The sequence below is a fragment of the Rhagoletis pomonella genome, unplaced genomic scaffold, assembly GCF_013731165.1.
Source record: "Rhagoletis pomonella isolate Grant_MI unplaced genomic scaffold, Rhpom_1.0 Rhpom_scaffold_00004, whole genome shotgun sequence".
Classification (NCBI taxonomy): Eukaryota; Metazoa; Arthropoda; class Insecta; order Diptera; family Tephritidae; genus Rhagoletis; species Rhagoletis pomonella.
The window spans coordinates 415,898-429,440 of record NW_023458558.1 but is presented as its reverse complement, the minus strand read 5'-3'; the positions used below and the strand labels follow the sequence as shown (position 1 = coordinate 429,440).

At 35.0% G+C, this 13,543-nt stretch overlaps 2 protein-coding genes across 10 annotated transcripts in view; one reads left to right on the top strand and one right to left on the bottom strand.

Annotated features, from left to right (window-relative positions):
- LOC118736765 (protein similar) overlaps window positions 1-13,543 on the bottom strand; it is a 259,354-nt gene that overhangs the window by 206,792 nt on the left and 39,019 nt on the right. The window lies entirely within an intron of this gene.
- LOC118738359 (protein similar-like) lies at window positions 1,989-9,244 on the top strand. Its single transcript, XM_036469280.1, has 7 exons — window positions 1,989-2,032; window positions 3,496-3,683; window positions 8,188-8,435; window positions 8,500-8,724; window positions 8,802-8,968; window positions 9,054-9,160; window positions 9,228-9,244. The coding sequence occupies exons 1-7, from the start codon at window positions 1,989-1,991 to the stop codon at window positions 9,242-9,244; spliced, it is 996 nt and encodes a 331-aa protein (XP_036325173.1).

Here is a 13,543-nt window from a genome sequence, read left to right as displayed (position 1 = left end):
AAGAGAAAGAGAGAAACAGCTAAAGAAACAGCAAACATGCGTGTCTGTTTTCAATATTTTGATAAACTTAAGGATATAGAAACATGTCGCTCATTTACTCCAATAATGTCATAACTCAAAAAAGCGAAACTTGAGGAAAACGGCTATAAATATACTGCCATAGGAAAAATGTATACGTATTTCGTTCTAGTGATACTCGAAATCGATACAGCTATGCAATTTTTGCACATTATAGAAGAAGAGGTGAGGAGAGAATGTTATTTCATTTCTTTCATTCATATATGTACATTAGACTGCATCACCAAAAAAAGTTGCGGTTTTTCCGCCGGGATTACAAAATTTATTATTTTTAAAGACGTTCACCAAAAAATTTCGAAAAAATATTAAGATTTAAGTGAGCTGGACCGATTTGAAAATACCTCCAAAAATGGAGTTTTTTTTATGAACAAAAATAGTTCCTTAAAGAACTTTTTGAAAAAAGTCCCCTCAGATGACATAACAGATTAAGCTTAAAAAATCTGCATAAAAATATTTAAAAATCTTTTCAACGAAATCGTAAGAATGAGATTTTTGATGCTGTTTTTTTACTTTTTTTCAAAGATTGATTTACGAAAAACTTGAATAACTGAGCCGAAGCTATTCTGATTTAGACTTGTGGGATCTCAGTAGAAAGGTATTTTCACACTGTTTTTATTTCTGTGCGAAAAAAAGTCATTCGTGTCCCATTTTTTTTTTCTCAAATACCAACACATCTTAATTCAACTTTGAATGACGTTCGTTCATCCTACCTTTCTCTTTCATCCTTTGAATGAGTTTACTAGCAAAGAAATAAAAAGGGTGAGAAAATACCTTTCCAATGACACCTCTTAAGTCTAAATTGGAAGACTTTATACGTAAGCTATTTGCAAATAAAAATAATTTGCAAATACTTAACTCACTGTTTATTCGATGGTGAAAAATTCTTTTTAATATTGCCTGATTATAAAAAGGCATTAAGATGACCATCGAAAAAGAAAATAAACCTAAGAATGGCGGCGTCTTGCGCTTATTTGCAAATAGTACCACTAATCAATACTTATTTGCGTGATTTAGTTATTTGCAAATAAAAAAATAACTCAGCGTTTATACGGCATTTTGCAAATTCTTATTTGCAAATAATACGTGCGTATAAACGTAGTATGTGATAGTGAAAAAGTGTAAGCACGGCCGTAGCAAGGTAGGTGCAGGGCGCTCGGATATAAAAATCAGAAAAATATTAAATTATTTATAAGGCTTAATTTAAAAAAATGGCCATACATTCAGGAAGAGTCTGGAATACTTTTCTAAAAGGGCCCCCCCTTAGAAAATCGCCAAAAATCACAATTTTCACTTGCGTCCCCAGTATTTTTGCGTAGAATTCGGTTAAGGATTATAACCCTTACTACATAGAATCCTCCTTTCTGTGTTGCCGAAGAAGAGAGGAGGAACCCCTCTCTTCGTCAAAAGTGTATAACATTTCTTTTGGATATAATTCCGGCTTCGGTGTCCAAAGTATTTTTGCACTTAACTCGTATCACAGTTGCAGTCTTAACATATCACTTTCAAAATGACATCAAGCCAATCAGATCGATATGTACCCAATGAAGATGGCGCCGTAAAATGAAAGCTGAGCTCTCAAACTACGAAATAACAGCTGATGTTAATACAGCGATGGTAAGCAATTCGGCAAGACAGATATGGTTTAACAGTGGAAATTTGCGGTCTCCACCTGACATTTCTGCCTTAACACAGTTTTTTAACAGAATCTGTAGAAGGGTTATAGACATAGCATAGCGGCTGATCCTGGCTGGTGTTTGGTGTTCTAGCAATATTTCATGTTTTCTGCTACAGTTTTCGCCATGAATATTCGCCGCATTTTTGTGACAATATTGCATATCATCATTTATTTTATGCGCCCATTGCCAACAACAACATTGGGTAATGGAAAAGCGTGTGATCGGCATGCAAACATGCAACTGCAACGTCAATGGCTACAATTGGATATTTGGCGAACGTGATTATAGTGGCGTCGTAACGCCAACTACATGAAGACACTTATGTATATATATCCATGCATAAGTACATATAATTCCTGCCTTAACAAACTAATCAAACTAGTCAGGCAGGTGAATGACAGTAAGGCCTTTTGATGGGCTGATTATCGTTGGCGAGGGAGCTTTTTGCTGGAGATTTCCTTTCGGACTTGTCCTTTGTTCTTTTCTTTATATGCACATGCATTTATGTATACTCGTTTAATTTCGTACACAAATAAATACCTTGTTTATGCCGACTCATAAAGCGCTTTGATCCACTTCACTGCGATTCAAAACGGGTGCATAAGGGTCATTACAAAATTTCTTTTAATAATAATTCAAACCGTCCTTTTTTCAGAAAAATAAAAAAAAACGATTTGAAATCAAATTCCAGTTAATACACTTTTGAAATTCGGAGCGTTGAAATTTTGTTTATGGGTCATTCCATACAATATTTACGCCTCAATATTTTTTTAGGTTGAAATATATTTAAAAAAAGTTTGCATTAAAAAATCGCATTTTTTATATATTTTTTTTTTATTAACTTCATAATGTTTGATTTTTATTTTTTTTTCAACCATTTAATTTGAGAATGGAAACACCAAAACCCTAGAAGTTGCGAGTTTTTTCATACCTACGTACATTAAGTTTATACTAAAGTTTTGTTGTTTCCATTCTCAAATTTTTGCAGCGTACTCCATAAAGTTTGACAACTATTCAGGTTGAAAAAAAATAAAAATTAAACATGTTGAAGTTAATAAAAATAATAATAAATAAATAATGCGATTTCTTAATACAATGTTTTTCTATTTTAATCTATCTCACACTCTCATGGAAAGCCGAGGTTATTACGCACATTTTGATACCTTAACTGATTTTATCCGACAAATAGTTTATTAACTGCAAACAATTGAAAAAAGAAAGAAATGTAAAAGAAAAAAATGTAAAAAATATATCTCACCCTAAAAAAAAATATTGAGGTGTAAATATTGTATGGAATGACCTATAAACAAAATTTCAATACGCTCCGAATTTCAAAAGTGTATTAACTCGAATTTGATTTAAAATCGGTTTTTTATTGCTCACATTGGTTAGAAAACACGTATAAACACATCACTCATTTGACGCGAAGTGAAAAAAGGATGGTTTTCTTTATACAGCCCGTTTTAAATTTGAATTATTGTTAAAAGAAATTTTAATAATTGTTCGCTTCCATTTCGGCCAATCGCACAAATCAATTATTAAAGAAATATCGAAATAAAACAACAAATATTGTATACTTTTGAATACGGTTTCAGCGAGTGCGCTGTAAAAACACTGGTAATGCGGTTCTTGCGTTGATATAAACAAGCTAATAGTTTAATATTTAAGTATTTGAAGTTATCAATATTTTCGTGTATTTCGGAGTATTTCACTCAGTTCTACTTATTTTACTTTTTTGCAGGAATAATGAAAAGCGCAAGGAAAAATCACGCGACGCGGCTCGTTGCCGTCGTTCACGCGAAACGGAAATTTTCAGTGAGTTAGCCCAGATTCTACCGCTTCGCAAAGAGGACGTAAACCAATTGGACAAGGCATCTGTAATGCGCATAGCCATAGCCTACTTGAAAGTTCGTGAAATGCTGCAGTTGTGTAAGTAACCGCTTGAATGAAGCTTGACTTAGTAAAGTCAGATGTATTGTGTTGGTTCTGAATTTTACTTCCTTTTCCACTTCTCTATCAATTTGAAGTTTTTAAGCTTTGAGCAATAAACCGCTTCCTACACTCAGAAAAAAGTCAGCTAAATATATTTCTCTTAAAGCATGATTGGGTAAGTATAACCAAATAACATAATTACATATTACCCAATCATGTGTTGAGGAAAACACATTTAGTTGACGTAGCACCGGGCCCGAATCGCGGCATTCGATATCGAATGTAGGTCGATCACGGCATCCGAGAGTGGGTGTGCTTCGCCCGTTTAAATTGTATTGTGGAGAAAATGGCTGCCATTTTGTTTCATTCGATCATTCGCGATTCGGGTCGAAATATTTTGGAAATGCGTATTTGTACATATGTTTATTTGATTTATATTTCTTAGATTACTGCCCATGCAATAAGTAGTTTTAAGAAAATTTGTGCGTATCCGCTAGATGGCCTGGCAGTCGAGATATTCGAAACATTTGTACTTATGGGTCCATTTGGTTCGAATTTTTATCATCGGTTTGCGCATAAGTATATAAAAACACGATAAGAAAAAAATTTCCTAAAACAATACCCGCGAGTTTCAATTTGGGAAATTATTCAGGGTGGTTCGTCATAATGGTACGTCGCTTTACGAATCAAGAAGACTACAAGCATATCGGACAGGAGGTCCTATTTATTCATCATGTTTGCCTACACATCTTATCCGGAAGCAAACAATGCCGAGCAATTCGCATTCTCTTCTTCTTGAGGCTGCGTACATAACCTCCTTCTATGCATATACTGAACCTATAGCCAGAGTTATAGAGCTTTGCAATTCTCACGCCTCATTTTTATTGATAATTTTAAACTTAACCTATACCTACTATAATTAATGTATCGTGGAACTTTGTTTAAAGGAAAGTAATACTCTGTAAGAAAACTAATTTCTGTAGACTAATGGAAATAACAGAAGTAATTTTTCAGCAAAAAACCAAACCGACTTCAAATCTCACATAAAAATTTAACAATACCGTTAATTTATTCATGCAAACTGAGCAAAGAAACGCGTTGTACCGTTTAAAAATGTTCATATTTAAATCGAGTTTAAAGTAATAAAAAATGGATTTTTCCATTATACATACACTACGTATAATGGAAATATTCAATTCAAATTCGCCCGTATTAAAATGAAGCATTTTTCACTGAACGGATGGCGTTTTGAACTTCTCGGATGCTTTTTCATATGTAATTAAGAAAGTATATGTATATGTTACCGGCCAACCCCAATCTTAGAAGAAACTAGTTTTGCCTAGGCTAAACTAGATCAGGGGCGACAGTATTTTTTGCATAGGCGGCCTTCGGCCACACTTCAAAAAAATAACCCTCATCAGTCCAACCCTAAGTACGCAGTCCACAATAATGTTGCGCCCAACTTGTTTCCGCAAGGGACGGATGTATCGGAGATAGGAAGAACTAGTTTAGCCTAGTTTGTCCTAAGATCGGGTTTGGAAAGTGAAAAGGAAAATACAAAAGCAAATATTTTCGCTTCTGGCTAAGTTGACGTGTTGAGTAACCATTGTACGATTTCTTACGTAAATTAAGTCTACACTAACTGAGGCTTAAAGCCGATAAAATTATGCACCGTTTTCTGAATTGAAAAATCAACATTTAGCACTTTGGAAAAGCGTTCATGCTATCGCATTTGTTTGACAAATGTACATGCATGCGAGTTTGAAATCTGCGTACGGAGAGGAAAACATGCTAAAAAAACATACTAAAATTGAAACAAATTTTAAACGAAAAATGTATACAAAAATTTTAACTGGTTAAAACAGAACCATAACCAAATATTTGTTTGTGTATATATTAATTTTTCGGTGCTGTCAATTAAAATTGCATAAACTAACACGGTGCTAAAAAAATACTCACGACATACACGACTAAACCAGAGATTCCCAAACTTTTTTTCTCGTAGCCCCCTTTCAAAACTCTAATGGTTCCGGTGGACCCCCGCTGCTAAATTTCTAACATATTCGCAAAGTTTGTCAACAAATATGAAAATTAGATCTAACGATGTAAATTTGCATCGCGGCTGAGTTTCAAGTTGAATTCGGGTGGCAAAAATAAAAATAAAATATATTCTTGTGTTCTATTTATTAAAATAATGTGATTATACACTTGCAAGTTTAAAAAATCAGAGCTCGTAAAGCCATCAACGTACTATCTCGCTTTGGGGAGTTATATTTTTTAAGGGCACCCCGTTATTCATATTCTCTTCACCATAAACTCCTCACATGTTCGGCTCACTCATGAATTTGCATTCGGCGTATTTGTAAAATAGTTTAGATATTTGTGTCGTTGGCATAATTTTTATTTTTATCGCTCCGAGTTTTAAAGTGATACGAAAAATATTTATCACTCACATTTTTAAAACACAAAATTTGAAACAACAAACCCGAAAAGCTTTTTTCGCCATCTTAAAATTCAGAAACTGACAATAGAGGAAATACCGAATCTAGAAAAATCGATGACAAATAACCAAGTAAAACAAGAAGCACAAAAAGTGTTCCAACGTGTCTTCCTCTTCAAATAGAGTTGTCATTTACGCCTATCGCAGTCAGGTGTTTGTGCCACGTGAAGTGAACAGTCAGCAGTCCAACAAGTTGATTGCAATTCCGTCTAGAAATGGCAGAAAAAAAAACTAAATAGACCTCCTGAGATTGAAGGCAACATCAGTTTTGCCCACCTGTATTCCCTCTATGTCTCCCAGTCATTACTGAGCGAAGTATTCACCCAGTTTCTGATGGTGGCTTCGATGGCCGGGCTGGTTGCGGATCGAGGAATGCCTGGTCTAAGCCAACTGTGGCCAAGTGGACAGATGTCTCATTACCAGGTACTTCCGAGCGAACTGGCACCCAGAGTAAAGCAAGCTCCTTATGTTTACCAACATAATTTATTAGAGGCTCGTATTTCCGAATCAGTCTGAAAGTACATAGATAAATGCCTTAAGTGCAGCTTGACTGTACCTGCAGACACGTAAACTCCTTCCCCTCCACCTATTTTCCACCACATAGTCTATGGCTATGGCAAGTATCTCAGCCTGGAGGACTGAAGCAATTCCCCAAGAGGAAAAGTTAAGCTTATTACCATTCACTTCGAAAAAATACCGCTGATCATGACCCAGAGTCAGTTTTTGAGCCATCAATAATGTGTGAGTCCGGTATCAGTGCTGGATCTCAGGGAACTCAAAATTATAGAAGCTCTTCAACAAAGGTAATGGTGGCGGACTATCTTGTAGCATTGAAAATACACAAGTGCTTAAATCTCTTCTTCTTCTTCTTTTTTGGCGCTGTAACCGCCTATGCGATTTTGGCCGAGTTCTGCAAAGCACGCCAGTCGTTTCTCGTCTGTGCCAACTGACGCCAATTGGAAACGCCAAGTGAAGCCAAGTCCTTCTCCATCTGATCTTTCCATCGCAGTGGGGGCCTCCCTCTTCCTCTGCTACCACCAGCGGGTTCCGAGTTGAATACTTCCAGAGCTGGAGCGTCGGTGTCCATACAAGCTCATACAGCTCATCGTTCCATCGTCTGCGGTACTCGCCGTCGGCAACGCGTAAGGGCCCGCAAAATCTTCCGCAAAATCTTTCTCTCTAACACTCCAAGAGCCGCCTCATCGGATGTTGTCATTGTCCATGCTTCTGCGCCATATACCAGCACGGGCATGATGAGTGACTTATAGAGGACTTTACTCCTGAATTGCCTACTCAGTCCAAAGTAGCACTTGTTGGCAAGAGTGATTCTGCGTTGGATTTCAATGCTGACATTATTATCGGTGTTAATGCTGGTTCCCATGTAAACGAAATTCTCTACTTTCTCGAAATTGTAACTGTCAACAGTGACGTGGGTGCCATGGCGCGAATGTGTTGACCGTTTGTTTGATGACAGGAGATACTTCGTCTTGTCCTCGTTTACCACCAGACCCATTCGCTTTGCTTCCCTATAACTTGGAAAAGGCAGAACAGACTTCGCGGTTTTTGTTGCCGATGATGTCGATGTCATCGGCATAAGCCAGCAATTGCACGCTCTTGTAGTAAATTGTTCCTGAGTGGTTCAGTTGTGCAGCTCTTATTATCTTCTCCAACACCAAATTAAAGAAGTCACATACATACGTATGTATGTATGTATATATCGATGGTCCTCTGCAATAACGATTTTTTGACCTATGACACAATTGCGACCCTGTCGGTTTGGAAACAAGTAAACATATGTGTATGTTCTGCAGAAAAATTGGTTACTTATCCACCCAATCCGCTATATAATTTAAATACATGAGTTGTGTCGTTATTGTTGCGGATCATCGATATGCGGTTAAAAAATTATATTTTTTTACATATTAGATGCTAGAATTAATAGCATCCGCCTAATAAATGTGGTCATCCAACTCCAATAGTAACTTTATTATTTATTTGCAGTCCCGAAAATCCAAGATATTATTGGTGAATTGAAATCAGACGATGATATTGATGAAAACTCCAATAGTGGCAGTCAAATTTCTGACTCTTCAGCGAAACAAGCTAATGAAAAGTTCGATTTTCTTAAATGCGCCGAGGCAAGCCAGTTCATTAAACAGACCTTAGACGGCTTCCTGCTTGTACTCTCAAATGATGGCGACATTACCTATGTTTCGGACAACATCACTGATTATTTGGGCTTAGCAAAGGTAACGGTTATTGAAAAAATGAGATGATATGACTTTTTTGAAATTGTTTCTTGAAATTTTTAAGATTGATCTACTTGGCCAACAAATCTGGGAATACAGCCACCAATGTGATCATGCCGAACTCAAAGACGCACTCAACATAAAGCGCAGTGGTCGTACTGACAAAATTAAAGATGAGAATATGATTGAAGAAAGACTATCTACAGACCATCGCGACCTTTTCGTGCGCTTTAAATGTACATTAACCAGTCGGGGACGCAGCATCAACATAAAAAGTGCTTCTTACAAGGTAAGACTTTATTGCCGTATCATACCATTTAGACAAGGTAAATAATCAAATATTTCTTTATCTACGTACTGTTTAAGGTTATTCACATTACTGGCCACCTGGTGGTCAACGCAAGTGGTGATCGTGTGCTGGTCGCTATCGGAAGACCAATACCACATCCATCCAACATCGAAATTCCACTGGGTAGCACAACGTTCTTGACAAAACATTCGTTGGATATGAAATTTACATATGTGGATGAGAAGTAAATTAACATACAAGCATACATAAATACAATATACATTTTTGCAATTGAAAAGTCAGAAATTTAACAAAATTATGATTTTCAGAATGCAAAATGTTTTCGGCTACAAAGCCGAAGACCTACTAGACCAATCTCTCTTTGCCTGCCATCATGGAGGGGACTCTGCCAAGTTAATGGCAACATTCAAGACCGGTAAGCAAAAAATAATTATCTTTTTTTAAAATATTTTATTTATCCTGTTTCTCGCAACTCTGAGCAGAGAGTAATGTCGAATAACCAGCAATTGTTGGTATTCGCCGATGGCAAATAAAGTAATATTAAGCTAATTACCTTAATGTGAGCATTAAAATGTAAAGCAAGATAGCACAAAGAAGGACGTGAATGCTTGATGACCGCGATATATAGTTCCCACTATGTGAGTTCCTCTAGGATTTAATGCGACGTTTGTTGGCGAACTTCGCACATAATGTATAGTCAGTACCATCCATAACAGCAAAGCAAAGCTCTTAAAATCTATCTATACAGTGACTGAAAAAAATGACGATGTTTTGATTTTTTTCAATATTCGTAATGTTTTTGTTACTTTTCTATAAAAATGCCGTCCAAGCTTTAACGAAAAAAAAATATAAATCACAGTTTCAATCTTTATACAAATTTAGGATAATTCAACAACGCACTGTGCTAAGTTCGCCTTGTAAATTATTCTTGCCTTTTTCCACTATTTCACTTTGCTAAGCCAACTACAAACAAGCACAGCTATTCCGCTGCAATTTACTTGATCATGTGGTTGTTGGTTTTGTTGTTTTTTGTTAATATTTCTATTATTAGAATGTTTAACTTTTAGGTGTGCTTGTCCTTAAGTTATTTGTTTTTGCTATTTTTATGGCCTTATAACAATTATATTCAACCATATTTTTGTTTAATGAATCTTTAGAACATTTTTGGGTATGCAGCTTTAGATCCCTCACAATTTTAGTCCACCGAAGTTTCAACCGGCTAAAAAAACGCTTTGGTTTTTGAAATTTTTTTTGTGGAGACTGCTTTTGCGTTTTTTTTATATAACAAGTGCAATTTACAAAAGCTGGCGATAATTTCACTGTAGGTTAGTTAAAATGCCAAAAATAAAAGACGCCGAAACACGTGATCTTAATTTTGGGTTGTAGATTACTGCCCAATAAACCGTTTTTCTAAATCATGTCATTTTCGCAAGATATCTGCATTTTATGTTTGCATTGTGAATAAAGAAATACAAACCTTCACATCCTGTTCTTTTACAAAAACAAAAGCAATAATTTCCACACAAATACACATATTCGTTCATTGACTTCAATAGGGTCATAACTGCAAGAAACCAAAATCGAAAAAACGGCTTCAAAGTTTTGAATTTGCATATCGTCGCTACCATGTCAAACTATCGAATGTGAAAATGGGTATTTTTCAGGTGAGCAAACAAATTGTTGTAAAAAATGTTGTGGCCATTAGCAACTTTATTAGAGCCAGTATCCTCTGCTTCTAAGAAGACTAGAAATTTGAAGATTTGCCAACTCGCGTATCATTCTAAATGCATGCGCAAGGTATCGTAATCGAAAAAAGCATTTTTGCACATTCGATAGTTTGACATGGTAGCGACGATATACTACTCTCATATTAAAATGAACTCTCATATTAAAATGAATACTAATCGACACAGCCACGAAATTTGTACACAACATAGATGAATAGGTAGCGGCATATATGTAATAATTCTATATTGCTAGTACATTCAAAGTACATTCCATGATACAATAACTTTTAGAAGGTAGTTTCACTTCTTCTTCTTATCCGCCATGTTAGCTATCTGACAGAAAACGTGTTTCGTATTTTTTATTGTACCATCTTTTTCAAAAAAAAATCCAGCTTTTAACGTTGGAAAAATAAAACAAAGAAAAGCCAAACATATAAGTAGAGAAATTTTCGAATATTTTGTAATAATTTTCTTAATAAAAAATTAACTGCTGCTTTCGTGGATATTGCAACACACGGAATAGATGTAAGGACACAGCTATAAGAGCCACCGCACACCACAGACTTTATCGGTCGCCTATTTAAATCATAGGGCTCGCTTGAAATATGTACATGAAGATGTATGGAGGTGCGCACACTACACCAGCTTAATCGCTCTGACCAATAAGTTGTGGTGCAATGGAAAGACTAGCGAGCACATCTAAATGGGCGGCCGATAAAGTCCGTGGTGTGCGATGGATCTAATCCATTATAAACAAGAAATATTGCTATTATATTTTCATTTTTATGATTTTTATTCATGTGATTAGCAGTGGCAAAAATGCATGTACAAAATACGTATATTTATATTAAAAATTAAGTGATCAGTTATGAAACATATACATCTTTACATGTTCTGTTAAAAAATATCTAAAATAACAAGCGATAATCCCCAAGTTCTATATCGTAGCAGTGGCCACATTGCGTGTTTGTCACAGACACGGTTTATGTCAAAAATTTTGAAGTGAAACTACCTTCTAAAAATTATTGTATCATGCTAGAAACATTGTTATTTGATTTATTTTAAAATTGGCTTACAAACATACTGTTGACACAGGGGTATACGGAAAACTTTTTTTGTTTGCATGTAAGGTGGTACGGTCGAATATACATACATATGTACTTTAGAGATGCCAGATCGAAATAAAAAAAAATCGATTTTTGAATCGATTCGAATCGAAATAAAAATAACACTGGTTTACCGCAAAAATTTTCCATGGATGCCACTATCCGATTCCCATGTAGAATTCCTCGGTGATTCCAAAAATTGAGATCATTTTTTCTATGGATAACTTTTCGAGATATATGCAATTCACCGTTACTCAGCTTTAAAAAATAGTGGTTTCACTTAATCACGTATGTCTTTCCAACCAATTGAATAATCGTAATACGAGATACGGGAAATAAAAGCAAATGAAATTCTCCATAAACTGTATAAATACCACTTTTCGATAGCCCTGGTAGTTTCTGATAAATTAATTAATCACTTCTGACACCTCTTGTTTTCGATGCAAACACTCTACCTACTCAGGTGTACGTGGCGTATGAGTAACACTCTTTTCTGCTGATAATTCATACAAAAAATCCTTGCGCATTTTCATTTGACCAATCATTATTTTGTTATTTATATATCGATTTTCTTCACAGGTGGCATAGTTTTTTTCTAAAGGGACAGGCTTTAACACAACCGCAAATTATTTACACAGAAGCTTTTATTTTTTGATTTTTCTCCCTGTTAAAGTTTGGATTTTTTGCATTTTTCCATCAAAAGCACAAACAATCGGGAATGATCAATTATTTTCTCAGAAACTATCAGGGCTATCGAAAAGTAATCTATATACGGTTTATGGAGAATTTTATTTTCTATAAGTTGCCGTACCTCGTAACACGATTATTTACCTACTCTTTTTTTTTTAAGCTGAATACCGATAAATTGCAAATATCTCAAAAAAATCCATACAAAAAAAAAATTAACTCGATTTTCGGAATTAGCGAGCGATTTTACATACAGTGGCGTATGGAGAACAAGATCTTAATTAAAACTTGTGATCCTGTGTAATCGATGCAGGAAGTTATCGTAAAAAAATAAATAGATTCCCCAAGATCTATTCATTAAATCTATCAGGTAGCTAACAATCCGTAAATAATTAAAAAAAGAACTGTAAGGTTTTTCTATATTAAACCAACGATATGAGCATTCAACAGAAATTTCAAAAATTCTTAGCCCTACTTAAGGAAACGGTAAATTTTTCTAAATTTTGTTTTTTTTTTTTAACACAAGTGGAAAAAATTATCTTTTACTTCAAAATTAAGCGACATTGAAGATGTTGCCCATTTCCTCCATAACTCGAAATATGGCAGAAAATGTGCATGAGCCCAAAAAAAATCGCCAAAAATTCTGGCATATTTAAGCTCGCACCTAAAATTTAATGGACTATAGAACGGCATACTAAATATTTTTTAAAATGGAATTAGGGTGTGCAAAATTTTAAGGAAAATATCCACAAAGTTTGAAACTCCAACTCCCTGATGAGTCCTGCAGTCGGAGAAGAAAGATAAGCAGGTCATTGAATTCTTTGGATTTCGCTTTGTCAAGTTAGAAAGGTGTGAGTTACCAAGCCTGCATTTTTTGTACTAGCCTCAAATTCAACTTTCTTAAAAATTGTATAGATTTTCTAGGGCAAAAAGTAGATCAATATGCATCAATTGATGAAAAATTGATGATTTTGGCCCTATTTTACTTTTAATGGCACTAAATATTTCACTTTTAAAAATAGTAATATTTCAATGCATTTTTTTGAAATCCTCTGCGAGTACTTCTTTTTCTCAACTAAAATTTTCTAATTTCTAAATATAGTACATATGTATATACAAATGATTTATCTTATTTAAATGATTTATTAATTTTAATGCTAAATGGGAAGAACTAAAAACAGCGGCACCTTTTATGGAACTTTTATTTTTCTATTTGGCACATTATGCCACTTTTTTTTTATCCTCAAAATGGCACTTCATAGCTAAGCATAGTTGGCA